Below are 19,765 nucleotides of genomic sequence, written 5' to 3'. Positions count from 1 at the left end.
ATCACTACAGCAAGCAGCAACCCTGCTTCTGTGCCAGAAATCAAAGACCGGATGCCAGGAATCCCGTGAAGTATCATTCTCCCTTTCCAATCTTCCCTCATTGGATAAAATAGAAGCAAATACACATATGTATACCTGTTATATTGCTGGTTTTGTTTCTACCTCACGAAGTACTCTCTCCTAGTGTTAAACTTCTCATAGTTTTCCTGAAATGCGATACACACAGGCTGAAACATCTGATGAAGAACGCATGCTGATGCAATACTTTGCTCTTAGTGTACTTGGGCAACCCCATATCTTACTATCTTACATATCTTACCCATATCTTACATTTGCTTCAGCCTCGCTCAGACAATCCCAAAACATCCCAGCAGAGGAGCTTTCTTCAAGGCTGCTTTGGCTCATCACATTTGGAATGACAAGCTTCTGTAGGCAGTCACAGACTGAGTGGATTGAACACAAGCTGAGAATCATCTTGTAGCTGGCATGCTACTGAGATACCTTGTCTGCTTGCAAGTGGAATTTCTGTTAGACCTTTCTCCAGGATTAGGTGCTGTGATGGTACCTGGGAAAGGACATGGGGCATTTGTTGTTGCAGTGAGCATTTGATGAGCTTCAGGAACGTGAGCAAGGGGAAAACAAACATCAACTCTGACGTCCCACGGGCTGACATGGATACCTGAAAAAATTTACCTCTCCCTGCAGTTTTAAACTTTGTGATACACTGGGCATTCATTCTGAGAGTTAACCCGCTGATGGTGAGAATTAAAGAGTAAACTGCTGGCTTGAGCAGTATAACCATCTGATCCTTGTGTTAGCCTCACAATATGCTTAACAGGATTTCCATCTTCTAGTTTTCCCCAGTCCAAGCGGATACACAGCCCTGGGATAACACAGCTGTGGGCTGACTGCTCTCCAACTGACAGAAATATGCTGTTCCTAGAAATCTGTGCAAACAGGCAACAATGCAGAGAGCCAGGCACTTCTTAACCTTCTCGCATATTTCTTTCTGGAACAGGAAGATTTTAAGTGAATGCAACAAGCATCTTACAAGCTAACAACAGCTTAGCAGGTTAAATGTGAAATAGGTTTATCAGATCAGCGTGCTGCTCTTCTTGTAATTACGTTTTTGCAGCCTGTTTAGAGGATGGTATTGGAGAAGGGCTTGTGATGTCAGAGTGGGTAGGGCTTAGAAGCAGGGATGAGGGCTAATCGAGATAAATTCAATTTGTATTTAAAGTAAACTCAGCGTTAGTTAAGGCAGTTTTTGACATGTTAATCTTGATGTGGTTTAAAAGCTGCCAATCACATTACTGAGGCAGCTTGAAAGGAAGACGTATGGTGAAGGCACAAACTTTTGGACGTTCACGGTGACTTCATTTTCCTCAAAACGAAGGCCTTCCCAATAGATGTAAGTATACATGAAATAGAAATAAACAGCACTAGTTTATAATACCAATAGCTATGCAACATCTTGCTAAGCAGCACCAAGAAGTGTATGATTTTCATGTTTTGGTAGCAAAGGCTCATCTCAGGAGGGAAACTGCACAGATCAAAGCAGGCTGTTTATTTGAAGAGCAGCACTGCACTGCAAAGAGCAAAGTATGGAGTAGTCACGAGAGATATACAAAAAGTAAAGTCTGTGATGAGCTATGTACCAATTTCTCAGCCATCTGTCAGACGCATATCCAGGTGGAAACTGTATTTGCCTTATAGCATACGGTTGATAATTCTGCAACATTTAAAGACCAATTTCAGAAAAGGAAGCTTTTACTTTGTGAGGGCTTCTCACTGCATGCTCAGTAGTTTTTAAGAAAACTGGACATGAGTTGTTGCATAAACCAATGCTTTGCTGTCTTTTCTAACTGTCTTAAAATACTCTTCGAAGCTAACTGGCTGTTACTCAGTACAACTGATTCGTTGTGCTAGCGTATACTTCTTAAAGTGCAATAGAAAAACCTCAGTATTTCACAGGTACTTCCTAGAGCAGTGAATTGCCTAAATTAGTGTGCAATTTGCATTGATCAGTGTCATAATGACGAGGATGCAGTTGGGTGGTTTAGTCTGATACACCTACATTACATTTGTCTAATCTAAATTTTGCTCATGTGCACAGTCGTTGTAGCAAACCTGTGGTAAGTTTTGTGGAACACCAATATATTGAGTGATGTATTTTGTAAAAATAGCATCATCATATGATAAGAGTTCCTTATATCTTTTTCTTATCAGAAGTGTGGGTGGAATTAACTGCAGGCTGAGGAAAGCTTGGGCGCTATTATATTGCCTTTCAGCTAAAATTTCAAGCTCCTCAGTTACAGAATATGTGGATTTCCCATCTCTCCCGTGCTCCAGTGATAGAAAAAGATCAGTAGGGACAATCCTGACTCAGGTAACTTTGCCTTGGTCTGATCCTGCAAGCTGTGGAACTGAACATTCTGTCTGTTGAAGATGCTGACTTCTGAGTTTGTTTACATGATCAGCTCTGCAATGTCAGACTGCTCTTGTAAGGGGAATAAGTTTGCTAAAGCTTCTGACTTTCCATATGAATGTGGAAAATGTGATTTTAGTGTCCTACATCTGACTTGTGTAATCTGCAAACATTTTTAACACCAGTTTACCATCTTTTGTTTTGTAGTGAAGAAAATTAGCCTGAAAAGATTAATCATACTAATTTTAAAAGCACCATCTTGTTTTACTTTAGTGCTCTCATACACAGTTTTCTCCATTTACTCAGAGATGTTGGGATGTCTGAAGGACACAGGTGCAATATCATATTCTAACCGAACAGAAAAGGTACAGAGGATTCAGTACATGTTTTTGAGAGTCAAACTCTTAGTGGAAATCAGAGTTGTTAAGTATAAACAGTTTTAAAGAGCCATCCTAAAACTCACTCTTCTACTGCCTGGTTTCTCTCAGCACTGGCAATGTTGTTGTTTGTACTACTATTTCAGCTTAGTTCAAAGCAAGACAAAAATCCCACTAAAAATTCAGATCTCATTTGAAAATACTCACCTTGCTCTCTGATCATGAGAATTCTCCATTCCCAAGACTTCTACTTCAAAAATATCTAGGAATAAAACATAATGGGAAAAAAAAATCCCTTCTTTATGTTTTAAAAGCAAACCATTACGAAGTAAACAACATAGTCTGGCTTCCTTTTAACTGATCCCACTCAACGACACTTTGCAATCTTCCATCCTCTAAAATAATCATACTGTTTCAATGAGAAGCTATTTTCATTGTCAATTATGAAATAAATCCACAAGGAAAACGAAATGCACCGTGCTTTTAACCCTTTGTACGTAAGCCCTGTAATAGAGACCATTCCTCATGAACGGCTGGTTAGGAGACAAGAGCAGGTGAACAACACTGCACACATACACACATGCATACCCACGTTTGCTCAGCCACGACCACTATTTTCATTAATTGTTGCTCCAGTTTTTAACAAACACAGTGATGGGATGTTAAAGCCTCTGCTCAGTGTAACCTCAGATGGAGCCTTTGAGTGCTGCCACAACCACAGACGCACACCATTAGGGCTGTGCTGCAGGACGTGGCCCTGGGTTCCAGCTGCACAGAGCCCCACCTCAGCGCTCCCTGTCCTGTACCCACACAGCCCCACTGCTGCCCCAAAGGGGAGGAGGGCTGCTTTTCCCACCACCACTCACCTGCATCACCCACAGGGGCTCCCGTTGTGCCTTTGTGATGCAACCCCACTTTTGGGTGCAATCAGAGCATGAAGCTGATAGCTGCCCTGGTAGCAGACAGGAACGGGTCTACCTTCACCCCACTCCTAGAACGAGGTGCCAACCCAACTTAGCTCCTGAAGGACTGAATTTACTAATACTAGGCCTTGATCCATACCCCAAAGCAGCATGTTTAAAAGAACTCTGACTTGCTGCAATCTTAACTATTAGCTAGATCAAAAATGGTGAACAATCCACACCTTCGTTTTCAGTAAGGGCACGCAAGTAAACTCACCAGATAACACCAGGTATAAATATAGTTATTTTCCTTTCTTTAAGGAATGTGTGGTTCTCAATCCAGTTTTAGGATTACACTCTAATCTCAGTCCCTGGACAGTCTGTGCCCACGTACCCAGGATTAGAATTTAGCCCTACAGCCTCTCCAGGAGTACCTTACCCAGTTAAGAAGACATGTTTCATGGTCCTCGAGTCCATAATGTTGGTATCATCATCTTCATTTCCAGAAGTCATTTATTTTACTGATTGTGGTTTCCTGAACAACTAGTCTCTAACTTTAGGACTCCTAGCATAGTTTAAGAATAAAACCCTTGATACAATAGTTAATAACACTAGAATATTAGCAATATTGTTTGGCTTGTTTTTTTCAAACAAAATCTGATTTCTCAAGCAATCAGGACCTTTCTCTAAGAAGGGACTCAATGGGAACAGAAATGAGACTACGCATGAGTTGCTCCATATATTTCACCCAAAAGCTTGCATACATGTTTATATTATATGTTCAACTGATTTCTCTGGCATAAATTTACTTGAATTTGAAGAAATACTCAGCTTCTCCCAAAAAGTCTGCAGATCCATTCATTGCAAAGGTACACCAAAAACTGTTCTTTAGAAATGCTAATTACGTGTGTTTGATGTAGATAAAACCACTATTAGCTAATGAAACCTTAAAGCATTTAACTACAAAATAAGTCTTCCAACAAACCCACACTAGACGTAAGATGCTGTTATGATATGGACACACAGCCCTGCTACAGACATTTTGAATCTGCACACCAAATAATGAGATTTCCAAACACTTGTGGTTCATGAAGTTCGTGTCTTGCCATGTCTTGTCTAATAAACTGAGACAGAATTAGTACTGGGTGAGTGCTTCTGCCTGCTGTCAAGAAGGGTTTGCTAAGGGTAAGACTCTAAAGGTAGAGATTAACTTGTCTTCATCCCTGTAATGTGCTGTACAGCCAGGATTTGTGCAATAGGATCAGAGAAGAGCCATATATGAATGCAACGCCAGACAGCTGGTGTGTATGAATTTATATGAACTTGGCTGTAGGATTCTGAGCTGCTCTCAAATCCCAGCTAATATATGTATCAGGAGCGTACTTTCCCTGCATCTGATCTTTTTGTTCCCTCTTCTCCCAGAGACAGCTTTTTTTTTTTTTTTTTTTCTGAAGTTGGTTTCTAATATGCTAATCACTGTGATAATAGTAAGAACCTCCATTAAATACCTTGATTTTGACCTGTCAATCACAGCCCCAGCTAGGTAGCTCAAAAAGGCATCAATCCAAACAGCGTAACATAAACCAGTATAGTTCAGCATCTCCTCCTGACACAAGGTCAAACAGGAGTTTTACCATTAGGATGTTAAGCCAGGTAAGTATCCTACCTGATCAGCTCAGTGCTTCCTTGAACAGGAAAATCAGGGAGGTAAGTAATTTAATACAGCTAACACACACATACAAAGTGTGTCATTTACGTAAGATGTGCATCACACAGACGTCCTGACAGAGCTTAGGAAAGCAGCACCGTTTCAGTGGAAACAGCATCTGAGGACTTTTACCAGAAATACCAGAGGTTTTTTATACATTTGAGAAGAAATCCAAGAGAATTTACATAGGGCTGACTGGCACAACAGAAAACAAGACAAGATAGAATGACTTCATGGAGCAACTCAGGTGAAAACTCTCCTCTTGGCACACGAGGGCTCCAGCACTGGGGCAGTGGAAGCAGTAAGTGACTGCTTCAGTGGGAGAAGATGCAGATGAACTTTTGAGTCATACTGTTCCAAGGCTTTTTCAGTATAAGTTGCTGCTGTCATGAACGCTGCCTGAAAGTGATGCTCTATAAGTCTGGGTGTATCTTCATGAGATAATTATCAGTAATGGCTAACAAGCTACCAAAACATATGGATCAAGTGCACTATGGTGCTGCTGTATACGCTGCGTAGGGAATCCCACTTTTAGTGGGTATTATAACATTTGAAAGAAAAAACCTCGATTTTTAAAAGAAAGATTTTGAGAAAAGTCTCAGGTAGTCCCACTTCAGCTCTGAAAAGAGACTATGAGACAGAGTGTCAACAGGCAGCATACCACACAAAATCCATATTTGTATGAGGAGCTGCATGGGCTATACAGAAAACACCTCCAGGATACTGATGCTAATGGTTTCACACCAGTTACCACCACTGATGTCAAAACAGGAGGGCTGTATTTGATCCCACATGGAGCTGCAGTTTGGGATCAAAATAGATGGATCTTTTCCCAGCAGGTTTTCCATAATTCCACACTTTCAAAGTTGCACCAGGGGAGAATGAAGGGGTTTTCACTACAACAGCAGATATGTAGAAGCTCCAGGAAGGCCTGATAAGGATTGTCTGATAACACTTGTACGTTTTTCCCCAAACTGGGACAGCTTCCCTAGAGCAAAGTGTGTCCCCAGCTGTTAACAGAACAAAGGACCGAATCATGCTAGCAGGTCCTAAATAGAACAAGCGGTACAGCTTATCAGTCATCTGACAGGTGAAACCTTATTAGTGCTAACACTGACTTTCTTTTTTTATCTTGATTTCATAGAACAGTAAGATAAAAACCTCCTGTTTCTTTCATGGCAACCACTCGGACCTTTAGTGGTTGCTTTGCGCCTTCCTGCTCTGCAGCCAGCTGAATAGGGATTAGGATGACGTTTGTAACTGCAGCTTTGTTTTCCTGAGCATTCAGCACAGAGCTCTCATGGGTGAGCAGAAAGCATCTCAGTGACTCATGGATTGATACAGTATGGTAAATACCATCTCTGCAGTTGCCACCTATTTTTTGAGCTGTTGTAAAGTTTAGTTCAGCACTAAATCGCTTTAGTACTGAGCTTTAAAATGCTTTAGGAGCTCAGAAGCACTTTGGCAGCTCAAATGCTCTTCGTGAGGCACCCAGCATCCTAAACCGCTTTAAGTTTAAAGTACCCTAAAAAAAAAAAAAAACAAATGGAAACATGTCCAGCAGCACACATTCAGATAGCTATGTCAAAAACAAAGGGCATCGTGGCGTTCTTCTTGGTTTGGATATGGTTATCTGCATCCAGAAAGACCTCAATCTTGGCCAATACAGAATGTAGCACTTACAACATTTACAAACATAGGGAACATCTTTATTCTAAGGGGACTCAACAGGTTTGGTGCAAGTATGACCTCGATTCACAGTCAGTATGGTTGAAATGACTAACATGCTTACCCTTCAGAAAACTGACCTTAAGGCTGAGACCAAGGATATTCACCATGCCATGCATGCTCACTGGTTTAAAGGTAAAGCCTGTGGTGGCTGGACCAGCCTTGTGCTCACCCCTAACCGTGCCCACTTGTCACACCCTATTTGGTCTCAGTGGTGGCTTTATAGCACTGCTGTCATTGTGGGGAGTCACCAAAATGAAACGGATCCCACAGTGGGATTTCATCATAGCAGCTCTGGGGAACACAGGTATTGACTCAGTAAGACCAAGAGCAGGCACAACAGAGTATAAAAACGAAAATATATTCCAGCCTGCAAAGCAAGCAAGTTTAACATAAATGTGAGGAAAAATAAAACAAGCCAACGGGCTAAATGAGTTCCTGGAGAAGGCTGGCATTTACACTGATAATCCTGTGTAGATCATTGCCCCCAGATCCTGAGCAGGGTGCTTTGTGATTACTCATTCCCTCGCTATCAGGATCACTTGTAATCTAGCCACCTGCTTGTTTGGGCAGACTCAGAAATGCTGATGCAATCCACCTCAATGAAGTACAGCTGTTCTACAATGCATTAGTAGTGCAGTTTTCTGTCTAGATTTTTACTGTTCATCTGACTTCATCTACCCATAAATCTGAATTTTTAATCACCATTTTCATCACTACAAAGCACATACATTCTTTTACCTTTTTCACGTCACTTGGCAGTCTGAAGAGGCTGATGTGATTTGGAACTGCTTACTTCTGCCACTTCTTTCCATCTCTTTCAGCTAGCAGACAGGGCCCTATATGATCACAATTCCCCATTCAGAACAGGGATATTTACCTTATAGGCTATGAGTTCATGTCACAGTTCTCAGGGCTGCAGTCAAACGATATTGGCCTCAAGACATCCTTCTGAACAGCTGATACTTCACAACATCCTGACTTGCCCCACACAGTAAGACCAAGAACACTGAACAACTCAGTATAAACAGAAACATTTGCGCTGTTCTGAAAACTCAAAGTTTCTTTCTGATAACCAGTATAATCCCCAAGCACTGAAGGGCATGGTTGTGACTGCCAGAAGGACTACTTGCTTATCTGAGCAATAACTGGTATAACCTGCCAATTCCTTGCATCACTGAATGTCTCCTTCCTTTCTTTGGACCTGTCAATCCAGTTCTTTACCTTGGAAAAGTTGCTGCCGTCTCCTTGAAGTATGACTCCACGAGATCACATGAGAAAAATGTCTATCCTGGGGGAACAGGGAGCACTGGAAGAAAAGCACCTCTATCGTCTAGCAAGCGGCATGGCAGCAGGAGGTAAGCAGGAAGAAACCCAACTAACTCCATGTTTGTTTACAGAACTGCTAATCTCTGCAGAGATACCTTTAAAAAGGTATCTCAAGTTTGTCTCAGGAATAATTGGAGGAATATTTCTCCATTAAGGTAGTTAAAAGTTAACATGGGAAATTCTTGGCATCCAGAATTTGATCAAGAGATGCAAAGCAGCTGGAAGAGTTGTCAAGGCCACAGAGGAACTCAGCAACAGAAGTGTTAACTGGGCATTGTGAGGTTCTGCCATACAGCTGCAGGCTCTTTCCAGAGCTTCTGCCTCACTGCAGGTCCCAGCTAATACAACTACTTTAAAGGAAAATGGCATTAGGAATGAAACTCTCTCAAGCAGAGAACTTGACATTTCTGGCTGTTTAATAGTGATATGTGAATTATTGCTCGTTGTAAGTTGTCCTTTTATTCACTTGACAGTGCACATTCTGTTTAGTTTTGTGACTGACTGCATAAAACTGCACTATTTAAACAAAGTGGTTAAGGTGGCAGTGAAGTTGTCTTTTTCTTAGATGACGTTGCTAAGAAAAGCGTGATTTGCTAAATCATACAGAAACTATTTTTCTGCTAGAGTTTTACTACAGAAAGAATCACTTTCTGTGTGTGCTTTGTGCCAGAACTGCGGCAGCGACAAGAGATGCTCATGAGGAACCAGCTGATGGCAGTGAACCCTCAGCTGATGGGCACAGCCCAGCAGAGAATGCAGGCAATCCCCTCCCAGTTCGAGCCTCGGCTGGTTGACAGGTATTCTGCAACGCTTCTCTGTAGCAACACTGCAGATACAGAATAAACAGTCCTGTGCCGTCCTCGAGTACCTAAAAATCTCACATTACTATTAACTGAAGAATGTCCCCTTCTGTGTCTGAACGTATGTTTGTTTCAGAGATCTGTTACCTTCAGCTGAAATGACGGCCACGGCCGACCCGAGGCAGATTCACATCGCGTCGCACCTGGGGCCCGCAGTCCCGCAGCACAGCAGCATGCCCAGCCTGCTGCCCAGCCGCATCTACCCAGGCCCAGGTAGCAAAGCATTGCCTGCAGCACCCAGAGCTTTCTGAAGCTTTATCAGCAGTGTCTACAACACAGCCCTGCTGTCCCTTTCCTTTACAGACACTGGCAGGTGCACCTAACTACACACCTGGTGCCAGGCTTCATGCTTCTCCTACTTATTACCACAGAGGCAATGAACACAGATAGCATTTAATTTAACTCAAAGTTGTTCTGGCTTGCTGGCAAAGCACACAGTTTGAGTCTTGAAAAGCTCTTAAAGTGCTTCTGCGTGGCTTTGGGCTTTATATGTTTGCTTGAGGAAAAAGACTAAAGACTTTTCTTCCCCTTCCTTTAAGGGTATGGCTTTCTCCAACCAGAATCCATGGAGGCTGTGGCCAGAAGACAGGAACTGGTTCAGAAGCAAAATATTGCCAGGTATTGCCTGCAATAAGCTTTGCTGTTAGATGCAGCTGGGATTGGGGCAGCAGATGGAAGTCAGGAACTCACAGGCTTTGTTGGGGCTTATTGGGGATGATTGAGATTCTTTTTCACATCACCCAGCAAACCAGAGGGCACTCCTATCTCTGAAGCCATTGAAATTTCTGCTTGCCCCTATTCTCCTTTAGCCTTAAAATGATACAAAGAAAAGAAACCAAATCCTCAGCCTGGTTAAAGAAACAAACACACTGCAGGTTTCAGACCCAGCCCTTGAACTCTGGATCCAAACACCCCAAAGTTACAAAAAGTCAAAAACAAATTCAAATTCAAACTTTACAGCTGTGCTATCGTATGCAATATCTTCAGCCTCCACAGCTGGGCTGCAGGGATGACTGAGCTGCACCTCTGCCCTGCCAAGGTGGGTGGGCAGCCTTCCTGCTGCAGTCAAACAATCCGACTGGCAGATTACCACAGACAGGTTGTTTGAATAGCACCAGTGCAATCAGTTGCTGGTTAAATGCCCTCCCTTACAGCCACACCATCTCCATCAACTCCAGCCCCAACCAGAGCCGTGCTGGGCTCCAGCGGTTGCAGCATCCCTCACACAGTAAGATTAAGATCAAAGAAGAGATACATCCTGATCACACATCTCAGAATTATGACAGGTGTGTCTCGAGCTCTTCAGTCAGCCAGACCTGATTACCAAACCCCCCATAGCACAGCACTTGAATCAGCACCGTGTTTCAGATAGCTTCTGCCACACGATAAACCCTGGAGAAAAACAAGTGAGGTGTCACGCTCTGCTGTTTACCTCCACCTAAGAGCAGTGTGTGAGTAATGATAATTGGGCAAGATGTACAAGAAAATGGGGCACAGGCAAAACACCGTCACACACTGAAAGCAGGAAGTTGAGGATGCAGACTGTGGCACAGCTGAAAAGAGGGTAGAGGGAAAAAAGAACTGGACTGTAAGGAGTGATGCAACAGTCACCTGCTGCCCAAGAGGTTTTCTTGACAGTTCTAAGGAGAAGTCCCCCACAAGTCAGCCTCTCTGTCCTGGTACTCTTATTGCAGTGTTTGGAAGGCTATCTAAGCTCCCTTTATGGGCTTTGTTGACCTCATAAGCCCTTTTTCAAATAAGAATATAGAAATTCCACTGCAGATTTCTCAAAGCAAGAAAGGAAGCTGCAGCCCCTCTGCTTTGTGCTGTTAGATGGGCTCAGTTCTCCCATCTCTCAACTCCAGAATATTTACAAAATCACTGCCATTTTCCAGTTTTCAGTATAATTTCCTGATTGGAAATATTAATCGTTTATTTTCTGTAGCCTTTGGCCCTTATGACCCCAGAGACACTTTTCCAAATCTGAAGAGAATGTAACCCCTGTTATAATGCCTGGATTGCTGATACACAAACAACACTTCTCTTTTTCTTGTCTGAAATAGTGCACAGAGGTATCACATGACAAGTATATCTTATCTTCCTTTTAGTTTACTGTATGTACTTGGCAACATATTAAATATAGGCAAGCTCACCATTCCACCTGCAGTATTTGTGACATCTCACAAATAGCAATACAGGGCAGAGGGATGAAAAGCAGTACTCTTTAATCTCTTCAACTATAGCTTGGTTTTAATCTGACATGAAAAAAAGAGGGGATCGAGGAACTGAGCTGCCCTGACTGCTCGTGCTCTGTGTGTCTCTTAGAATGGAGATGGAGATGAGTGCTATTTTTCAGCAAAAAGAAATGGAGAAAGCTCATCGGAAAGGACTGCTGAGCCTGGAAGCACCTTTCCTTTACCACGGGATGCCGGCCAGCCCCATTGCTTTCCGTGGAAGGCACAGGCTGCCTGAAGGACACCTTCCCAGTGACTTGTACGTTCATCGTACCACCCTCGACGACATCCATGGTAACACCATGCTGATGGCCACCAGCCCCTACCCCCCCGTCAGCACCCTGCAAAGGGAGAGGAGCCGCCGGCCGGGGAGGAGAGCTGCAAACCACAAAGCTGCAGACTGCGGGGCCAACGGCACCAAGAGCCAAGCTGAAGACAAAAGTACAGACCCGGCTTCCACTGCAGCAGATGATGAGAAAGAAGACAAGAAAGAGGCGGAGGTGGAGACGCCAAACAAACACGAACAAAGCAAAAATCAGGTGGAGCTGTCAGCAGTTGCCAAAAACTGCAAAGAGTTGGAGCAAGACTTGAGAAAAAACTGTGCTAATCACGAAATTTCTGCTGAACCCAACAGCTGCAACAACACAAGTGAGAAGGAGTCTAATAGCTCCTGTGCTGCTTTTGATGACAAGTACATGTACCCGTCTGCCATCCCGTTCTCAGCACTACCATATGGATTTCCAGTTCCCAGCAACCCACTGCTACCTCCAGGTTTGTCAGGTCTCCAGATTACAGTTAAAATGGCATGTCAATAGTCACTGTCTCTATTGAATTGCTCTTATGTCTTCCGCTTCTTTAAAGCAAATTTGGGTACAACAGTCACGGCAACTTAATATAGAACTCCTATGCTGCAAAAAGACTTGGTAAGTCCATGTCAACAATGGTAAAGAGTGGCTTTCCCTACCTGCAGACCTGCAGCTTCCTGGCACAGTGGAGGTTTCAGGGTTTATTTGCAGGGCAATGTAATAACACAGTGAAGTTGGCAGCACCTTAGGGTTCCCCAGGGTTCTGCTGGATGGGACGAGGAATCCCATTAAAGCTGTACTGCTTTAGGAGAACCTTGTCTTCTATAGGAACTCTACATAAGACATAGTCACAAGGTCACTGTACAACAATCACAGTTTCTAAAGCTTTGAGGCTTTTAAATGTACAAATGGCACAAAACATCCCAGTACCTGACATGAGAACAGGCTGGGATGTTTGTGCAGGATCATTTACCAAAGATACCATCTCACTGAAAAAACAAACGATGCATGTTAACTATTCAGTTCCTGTCTGCAACAGGAATTTAAACAAAATCTCTGGATGAAGGTAAAACAGTGGTAAAGTATAACGAATCAACAGCACTGGATAATGCTGTTGGAAATGCTGCAGTGTGCTTTGTACATTCAGTGACTGGTATGTACAGTGCATACAGCAAATAAAAGCAAACCCTCCAAGACCAGTTACAACTCTCCAGTGACTTTGGCGTCAAGGATTACCGTATCGGTGACTGCACGGTGCTGTTCATGCAGTGTACATAACCTTACATCAACATTCTTCTCCTACTGGTTTGCCAGCAGAATTCTACAAAAATAACATCTGTGTTTCTTCCTTAAAGCAGCACATGGCCTGATCCTGAACGGAGAAGACATTTCCACCATTGAAGACATCCGCAAGTGGACGGTTGATGATGTGTACAGCTTCATCATTAGCCTCCCAGGCTGCTCCGATTATGCCCAGGTGATGACAAACACACCTAATGGTCACTGTCACATTTTAAGGTCTTTAGGATCATCTAGATTTAAGATCAGCAAATAAATACGACAAATATAGAGGCTTACTAGTTGTCACCATCTTACAAAACAGCAACCAACCAACCAACAAAAAAACAACAAAACCAACAGATGCACCAAACCAACACTAAGTAACACCAAAAGATTACTAAGTCCCCACTTGCTAAAAACAAGTAGATAAGCTACAGGAAAATGTGCAGATGTCCATATATCTGAACAAAGGACACCACACTGCAGTTACGAGAGAAACATGAAGATAAAACACTGAAATGATTTCCTCTGTCTGTTGTCTACAGCTCAGGGTTAAGCATAAAGAATAACTGGTGAATTCTGTTTGGGCACACCTCGATGTTATTTTCTTTTCATCAGATATTCAAAGACCATGCTATCGATGGAGAAACCCTCCCACTGCTAACAGAAGAACATCTCCTAGATACCATGGGATTAAAACTCGGGCCAGCATTAAAAATCCGTTCTCAGGTAATATCAAATGTACCAAAACTAGCAAGTCATGCAGATGTGAAAGGCTCAGAAGCAATCAAGATGTTTTTTTTCCAAACTAAGCCACATTTTTTTCTCGCTCATAAGCTTATTGCTATAATAGTGGGGGAAAAGAAATTCCTCCAGCAGGGTTTGCTTTTGCACCTCCGCATGAAGCAGCAGAGGGTCAGTGGAGGTGGGGTGTCAGGACTAACAGTTTGAGAGATGCTCAGGGCAGATTCAGGACACAGCAGTGCTGGAGACTGGGCTGAGCCTGGTAATGCAAAGGTATTTGATGGATTTACTCCCTTGTGTTCCTCTTTGTCCTTTCTCACCGTTAAGAACTGTTCTGATACATACTTGCTTTAGCTCCAATCTGACCTTTAAAATCCACCACGTAAAGGTTTCTACAGTCTTCCTGGGAATAGAATCTTAAATGATTTGTAGACAGGCTGTCCCTCTATGTTTGAAATTTTCTGCTCTTACTTTCATCGTGGATTTTGTTCACTTTTGTTAACCACTGCTAATCCTTGGAGGGGACAAGGCAGCTTCCAGGCCACGTCTCTGGCACTGCTACACAAGAGCCAACCTTGACATTTATTGACAGCAAAATCACCTCCTGAAACAACCACTGCGATTTTGTTTCTGTCTTTGAAGGTGTCTCGGCGTCTGGGCAATGTGTTCTACATGATGAACCTTCCCCTGTCCGTGCCCCTGCCTCCTGCTCCAGGCAAACCCCCAGAGCAGCCCTCCGACATCACCTCTCCTCTTCGCTGCAACAGCAGCGGCGATGCGTTGGACAGCCCCTGCTCACAGGGCCTGGAGACTTCAAAAACAGTGGAACAGATTGTTTCAGAAAGCAGGGATCATCCATGTGATGCAGACGGACCACAGGCTGACTTCCAGATGATCACTTTTCAGAAGAGTTGAGCTGGGCCCAAGACGTAAAATGTTTCTAATAATACAGGAGCCTTCAGTTACCAGGTGTTTGAGAGGGTAGCTGCAGCCTGAAACCTCTGCATGGGATTGGGACTGAATGAAATCAGCTGCATTGTGCTATCTGAAAAGCACTTAAAAACATAGGACTACATATTAGTGCAATTACTTTCAAGTGCAATTCATTGAATAGGGTATCAGCACAATTAACACTGCTGAAATCTGTCAGAGGCTCAGAGAACACTCCGTACAGCTGTGCAGGCTGCTGAGGAAAAATCTACAGCTTACTGCCAGGCTTGGAATCTGCACTGTGTGACTGCATAGGTGAGCAGAGCTCAGAACAAAGCAGAAGCAGACTGCTGGGAAGCCACACAGACAGCCACATCCTGGAAGCAGCAGCTCAAAGCACCCTTCCCCTCTGCTCACCTGGGCAAGCCATGGAAGTCTTTCCCCAGCAGCACACTCAGCATTCTTCACAAGATGAAATGTGCTTTCTGCTCACTCCTGCTACTGCTGGTTAAATATCTCACAGCAAACCACAAAGTGGAGTTTTTAGCTAGAGAAAAATCGCCAGCATTCCATAATGAACCCTGTGTGAATTATCTTTATTCCCTCATTAAGGGTTTTGTCACAGGCTGTTCTTTCACTGAGGTACTGGAACTGTCCTCCACCCTCCTCTTTGAAGAAAACTTGACTCTGAAGGGCACACAAATGGTTTTGAGAAAACTAAGTCTTGTAAACTGAGTGCTGACTGATCAGTGATCTGCTGTATATTGCTACTTTAGATTTCCTCTCCTTTGTTTTGTTTCTGTGCCCACACGAAAAAAGACCGAGAGGTGCACTGTTGTGCAAATGGCAAGTGTACAAATGCACGAAGAGGAACGTTCTTGTATTTTAGACTGTGGGCACCTTTCTTCAGCTTCAGCCTGAGAAAAAACATTTTATTATTTTTGATACTGTAAATCAAACATTTGTGCAGTAGATGATATGAGGTTAGAAGTTAGCAGCAGTAACTTACAGTGTTCATCTTACTGCGCTGTCTGTAGCCTTGAGAGGAGAGGCAAACACCTCTCATATTCCTTTCCTGAAACAGCAAAGTCTTGCTCTAAGAATTCAGCATGACTCTTCTTTGCTGAAAACTCTGCCACCACCACCAGTTACAGCACTGCTGGGCTCTGTGCTTATATCTTCAGATACTGTAAGTAGGTTTATGTTTTCAGGTTTCATTGATGAATTCCAGTTAGGCCCAAAGGAGAAGTGTGAATTGCTGTACAACATAATACCCCGAAGATGCAGACAGGCCCTAAGGGAATCTCCTAAGTGAGGTACTGACCTTTATGCCTGTGATCTGGTGAAATTAATGAGAGTCTTTCCATTACCATAAGAGTCTGGTTTATGTCTTATGCATCATCTATGAGCATCTTTCATACAAGGTACTGTTTATTGGATACTTCACAATATCCAGAAAATTAAAATCCCAAACTGGAAAGCCTAGATATAATTCCAAGACTGTCTGAAAAACAACTACAACAGCAGAAATAATCTTGGAATGGCCATTAGTTTGCTGTTTGCTTTGTTTCAGTGAATTTCAGTGTTAACATCTGTTCTCTTCAATATTTTTTCTGTTTTTCCAAGATTTTAAACTTTAGTAAGGTGGGTAGAAGAATTTTATAACAATTTGATAAGTAAAAAATGTTTACTTTTGCAGATTCTGGATAAAGCACAATTATCACTGTAAAGAAGTCACAGTCTGGTTGTAATGTTTTCACATGGTGTTTCAACATGTAATGTCTCAGATTACTGACACTAGAAGAAAAAGTTTCCTCTCACAGAAGGTTCAACTCTTGTGATTTTCCTTTTTCTGCAGCAGATGGTTCATGAGCCATCAATGAAAAAGAAAATACTAGAAAATATTTTTATATAGTCAACATGTTGTTAAGAAAAAAAAAAAAAAGCATCAGATGCATCAATACTGTTGGGTGTCTGAAACAAGGTCTAACTCTTTTCTTTTGTAAAACTGACCAACGCATCAACAATGCCACTTATCTAATTAAACACAATGCACTGCTGGTTTTCAGATGGTGTCCTGGCTCTCAAGCCCTCTTTGCTGCAGGACCAAACGCAGCTGGGGGCCCACAGGGCCACACGATGTCGCTGCCCAGCCATGAGCACTTTGCAGAGGCAGCCCCCAAGGGAACGGCAGCACAGCACGCAGCTGGGTGTCCAGAGCAGGGATGTGAGCAAACAGGGCTTGTTTTCCTGGAGTAACAGCAGAGGAGCTGGAGTTCAAATCCTACGTGCTAGGGAACAAAGACTGAAATCTGGTTCTGAAGAATGTGAGCGCTGGTTTTTTGTCAGTGGCTCAGCCATGAACAGTTAGAAAAGCAGAGAAAGCTGGATCAAAGCATGACAAGCCTGACAGTGCTGCAATTAACAAAGTATAGGATCCTTTGCACATCCCGGGCTCTCCTTCCCAGAAATCCAAACGGGGGTCATGGTCAGAGCAGCCACAGTGCAGCGAGGCCCAGGCTGCACTCAGTGGCAGAGTGAAACTGAAAGAAATGGATTTACCTAAATGGACACAATCTGTTCTATTTCTAATATAGGGAATATGACTAACAGTTCAACTTTCCCCTCTGACAAACACTTCTGAAAGAATGAAAAAAAAAAAAGTCAAAACACTAACGATACAGAATCAGTACAAACTGCCTTGCTTTCAGATTTTGAGGTGTTTTCATGAACTGTGCTTACAAGGAAACACTCGAAGCTTTGCTGATTCTCAGCAGCCATGTGAGCTTCATGGTTTTAATGCTTATTCCAGCTGCAAAAGGGTGCAGTTAGCTACTGCAAATATGTAACAGAGCTGGAACAACTGTGGAAGTCAGTAACTTTCTAGTGGCTACACCACCACTGCACTTGTTTTTTTCTGCAATGCTATTTAAATCAGAGGAATGCATACGATGCCTTATAATAGCATATGATGCCTTATAATACACATGCCATCGAGAGAATTTTTGGACTCAGCATCTACTGCGCAGTAGCAGTAAGCTGGATCAGAAAATAAATTTCTAATTGAAGTGGACAGATGTGAACATATGTGGATAGAAATCTTTACTTTTAAGAGTGCCATCCTTTGTTGCGTGAGGAACAAGGAAGGACATAATTGAGCTTTCTAGCACAACCCAGATGCACAAGCCAACTAAGAAAGGCTTTGGACTGCCATAGATATACAGTGCATTTTACAGGGCACGTAAATAAAACTCAAAGCCCTGTGCAGCTGTCAGATCACATAGCTGCAATAGAAAACTGTTGTGATAACCTTCCATAAGGCCTCCTTTGTACGTAAGCTGTTCATTCTACTCCTAATACAATATACAAAACTCAGCACTTTTTTTGCTGAATCAGTTTCTTCCATGCTTTAAAATTTGCTGTACTACTTGCCATAGCAAATGGCATCAGCTCTAACTTCATCAAAGCAGGTGCTCACTTCAACCCCTTGCAAAACCTCTGGTCTGAGGAACAAGCATAATTCTCTATGAATCAGCCTATCTGACCTGATATTTTCATCTAAGCCATTCATTATTCACAGGGAAATAACAGCTCAGTGAGGCTGGGTGTTCACCACAGTTCTCCTTCCTGTGATGCCCTGTTTTGACTAAGCCCTTCATGCTGTAATATATGGCCATATTGCTACAGTGATTTAAATATAACACAAACATCTGTTATGGCAAAGGAAAAGCTCACCTCTTCTTTCTCATCTGAGGCCACAAGGATTACTCTGTTACTTGGCCTTTATGCATTCCTTTCCTTTGCCCACTGCCAAGTTTACCTATGCCTGTACTTACCCAAGCAAGTATTAGTTCTGCTACTCTCTGCATGGTGCTCTTGAGCCAACAGTCTCACTGTTGATAAGGGTACAAAATCTTATCTAGGTCATAGAACAGAAGAACTTATACCTAGATTCTTCTTAGCCCAGTGTTACACAGAGAACAATATTTTTCCCTGTAACACAATGAAGACATGAATAGATGTTTTTCTTACACAATATTTAAAAACCCACATGTGATGTCTGCATGAGTGAACTACTGAAATAAAAACCAACCAACCACAACAGCAAACAGAAGAACCCCTCACAACCAAGGGGAAAAAGGAAAACATCAAGCCGACCTGCATTTCATCTTCTAATTAACCTTCAGTTACAGGGTTAAAACAGCTCTGCTAGAGATGAGTGCTGCTCAGCCTGTGATTCATGGGCTTCCAACAGGCTGTTATTGAAAGACAGCCTGCAAAGCAACCACCCGCTCCTGGCTGAGTCTGTTAATTTGAGAGATGTAAACACCAGAATCACATTTTTATAGAACAAGGATTTTAAACTCAAATACTGGTAGTCATAATAGGAAACTTGTGGTTTTATAAAACAACATTTAGCTTTTCCTAATGCTATGTCCTTTGCCATTACCATTCTTCTCCTCCTCTTCTGCCACTGCCAAAAAATACAGAGTAGAAGCAAGCCTCTTTTTCCCCGACAGCCTCAGCTGGTTCTCCGCAGAACTGACCTCATAGGGATCACCAGTCAGAGATAAAAGTACATTCTTGCAAGAAACAAAAAAAAAAGCTGGCATTTGAAATTGATGAAACTAATTACATAAGGACCAGAATAAGAGGAAATTCATGTTTACTTCATGGTTTTTTGTAAGTTATGTCTGTCAAATAATTCTGAGTTATACAGAAGTGAAGAGCAACTGGCAAGAGTGCAAGTATTTAAGAAGAATCTTAGTGAAAGAAAACTCTGACGGTATTTCTAACGAATATTTGTTGCTCTGCTAAATTAAAAGCTAAATGGCTAACTCAAGCTTCTGCAAGCTTCTTTACAAGCTTCTGTGATGGAGGTGATTCAGGGTACGTCTACACTGTACTGTGCCTCTGAGTAATGGCTCGTGTTTGTGGG

General features: G+C 42.6%; 1 protein-coding gene across 1 annotated transcript; it reads left to right on the top strand.

The window, feature by feature from the left end:
• Positions 1–8,398: 8,398 nt before the first annotated feature.
• Positions 8,399–14,811, top strand: SAMD7 (sterile alpha motif domain containing 7; the record flags this gene model as incomplete). Its single annotated transcript, XM_079539876.1, has 8 exons — positions 8,399–8,501; positions 9,143–9,269; positions 9,409–9,545; positions 9,872–9,950; positions 11,658–12,337; positions 13,227–13,348; positions 13,771–13,881; positions 14,539–14,811. The coding sequence occupies 8 exons, from the start codon at positions 8,399–8,401 to the stop codon at positions 14,809–14,811; spliced, it is 1,632 nt and encodes a 543-aa protein (XP_079396002.1).
• Positions 14,812–19,765: the final 4,954 nt, after the last annotated feature.

This window comes from Tetrao urogallus (assembly GCF_951394365.1).
Source record: "Tetrao urogallus genome assembly, chromosome: 9".
Lineage (NCBI taxonomy): Eukaryota > Metazoa > Chordata > Aves > Galliformes > Phasianidae > Tetrao > Tetrao urogallus.
Note: the sequence above shows the minus strand (reverse complement) of the source record. Positions and strands in the feature narration are given on the sequence as shown.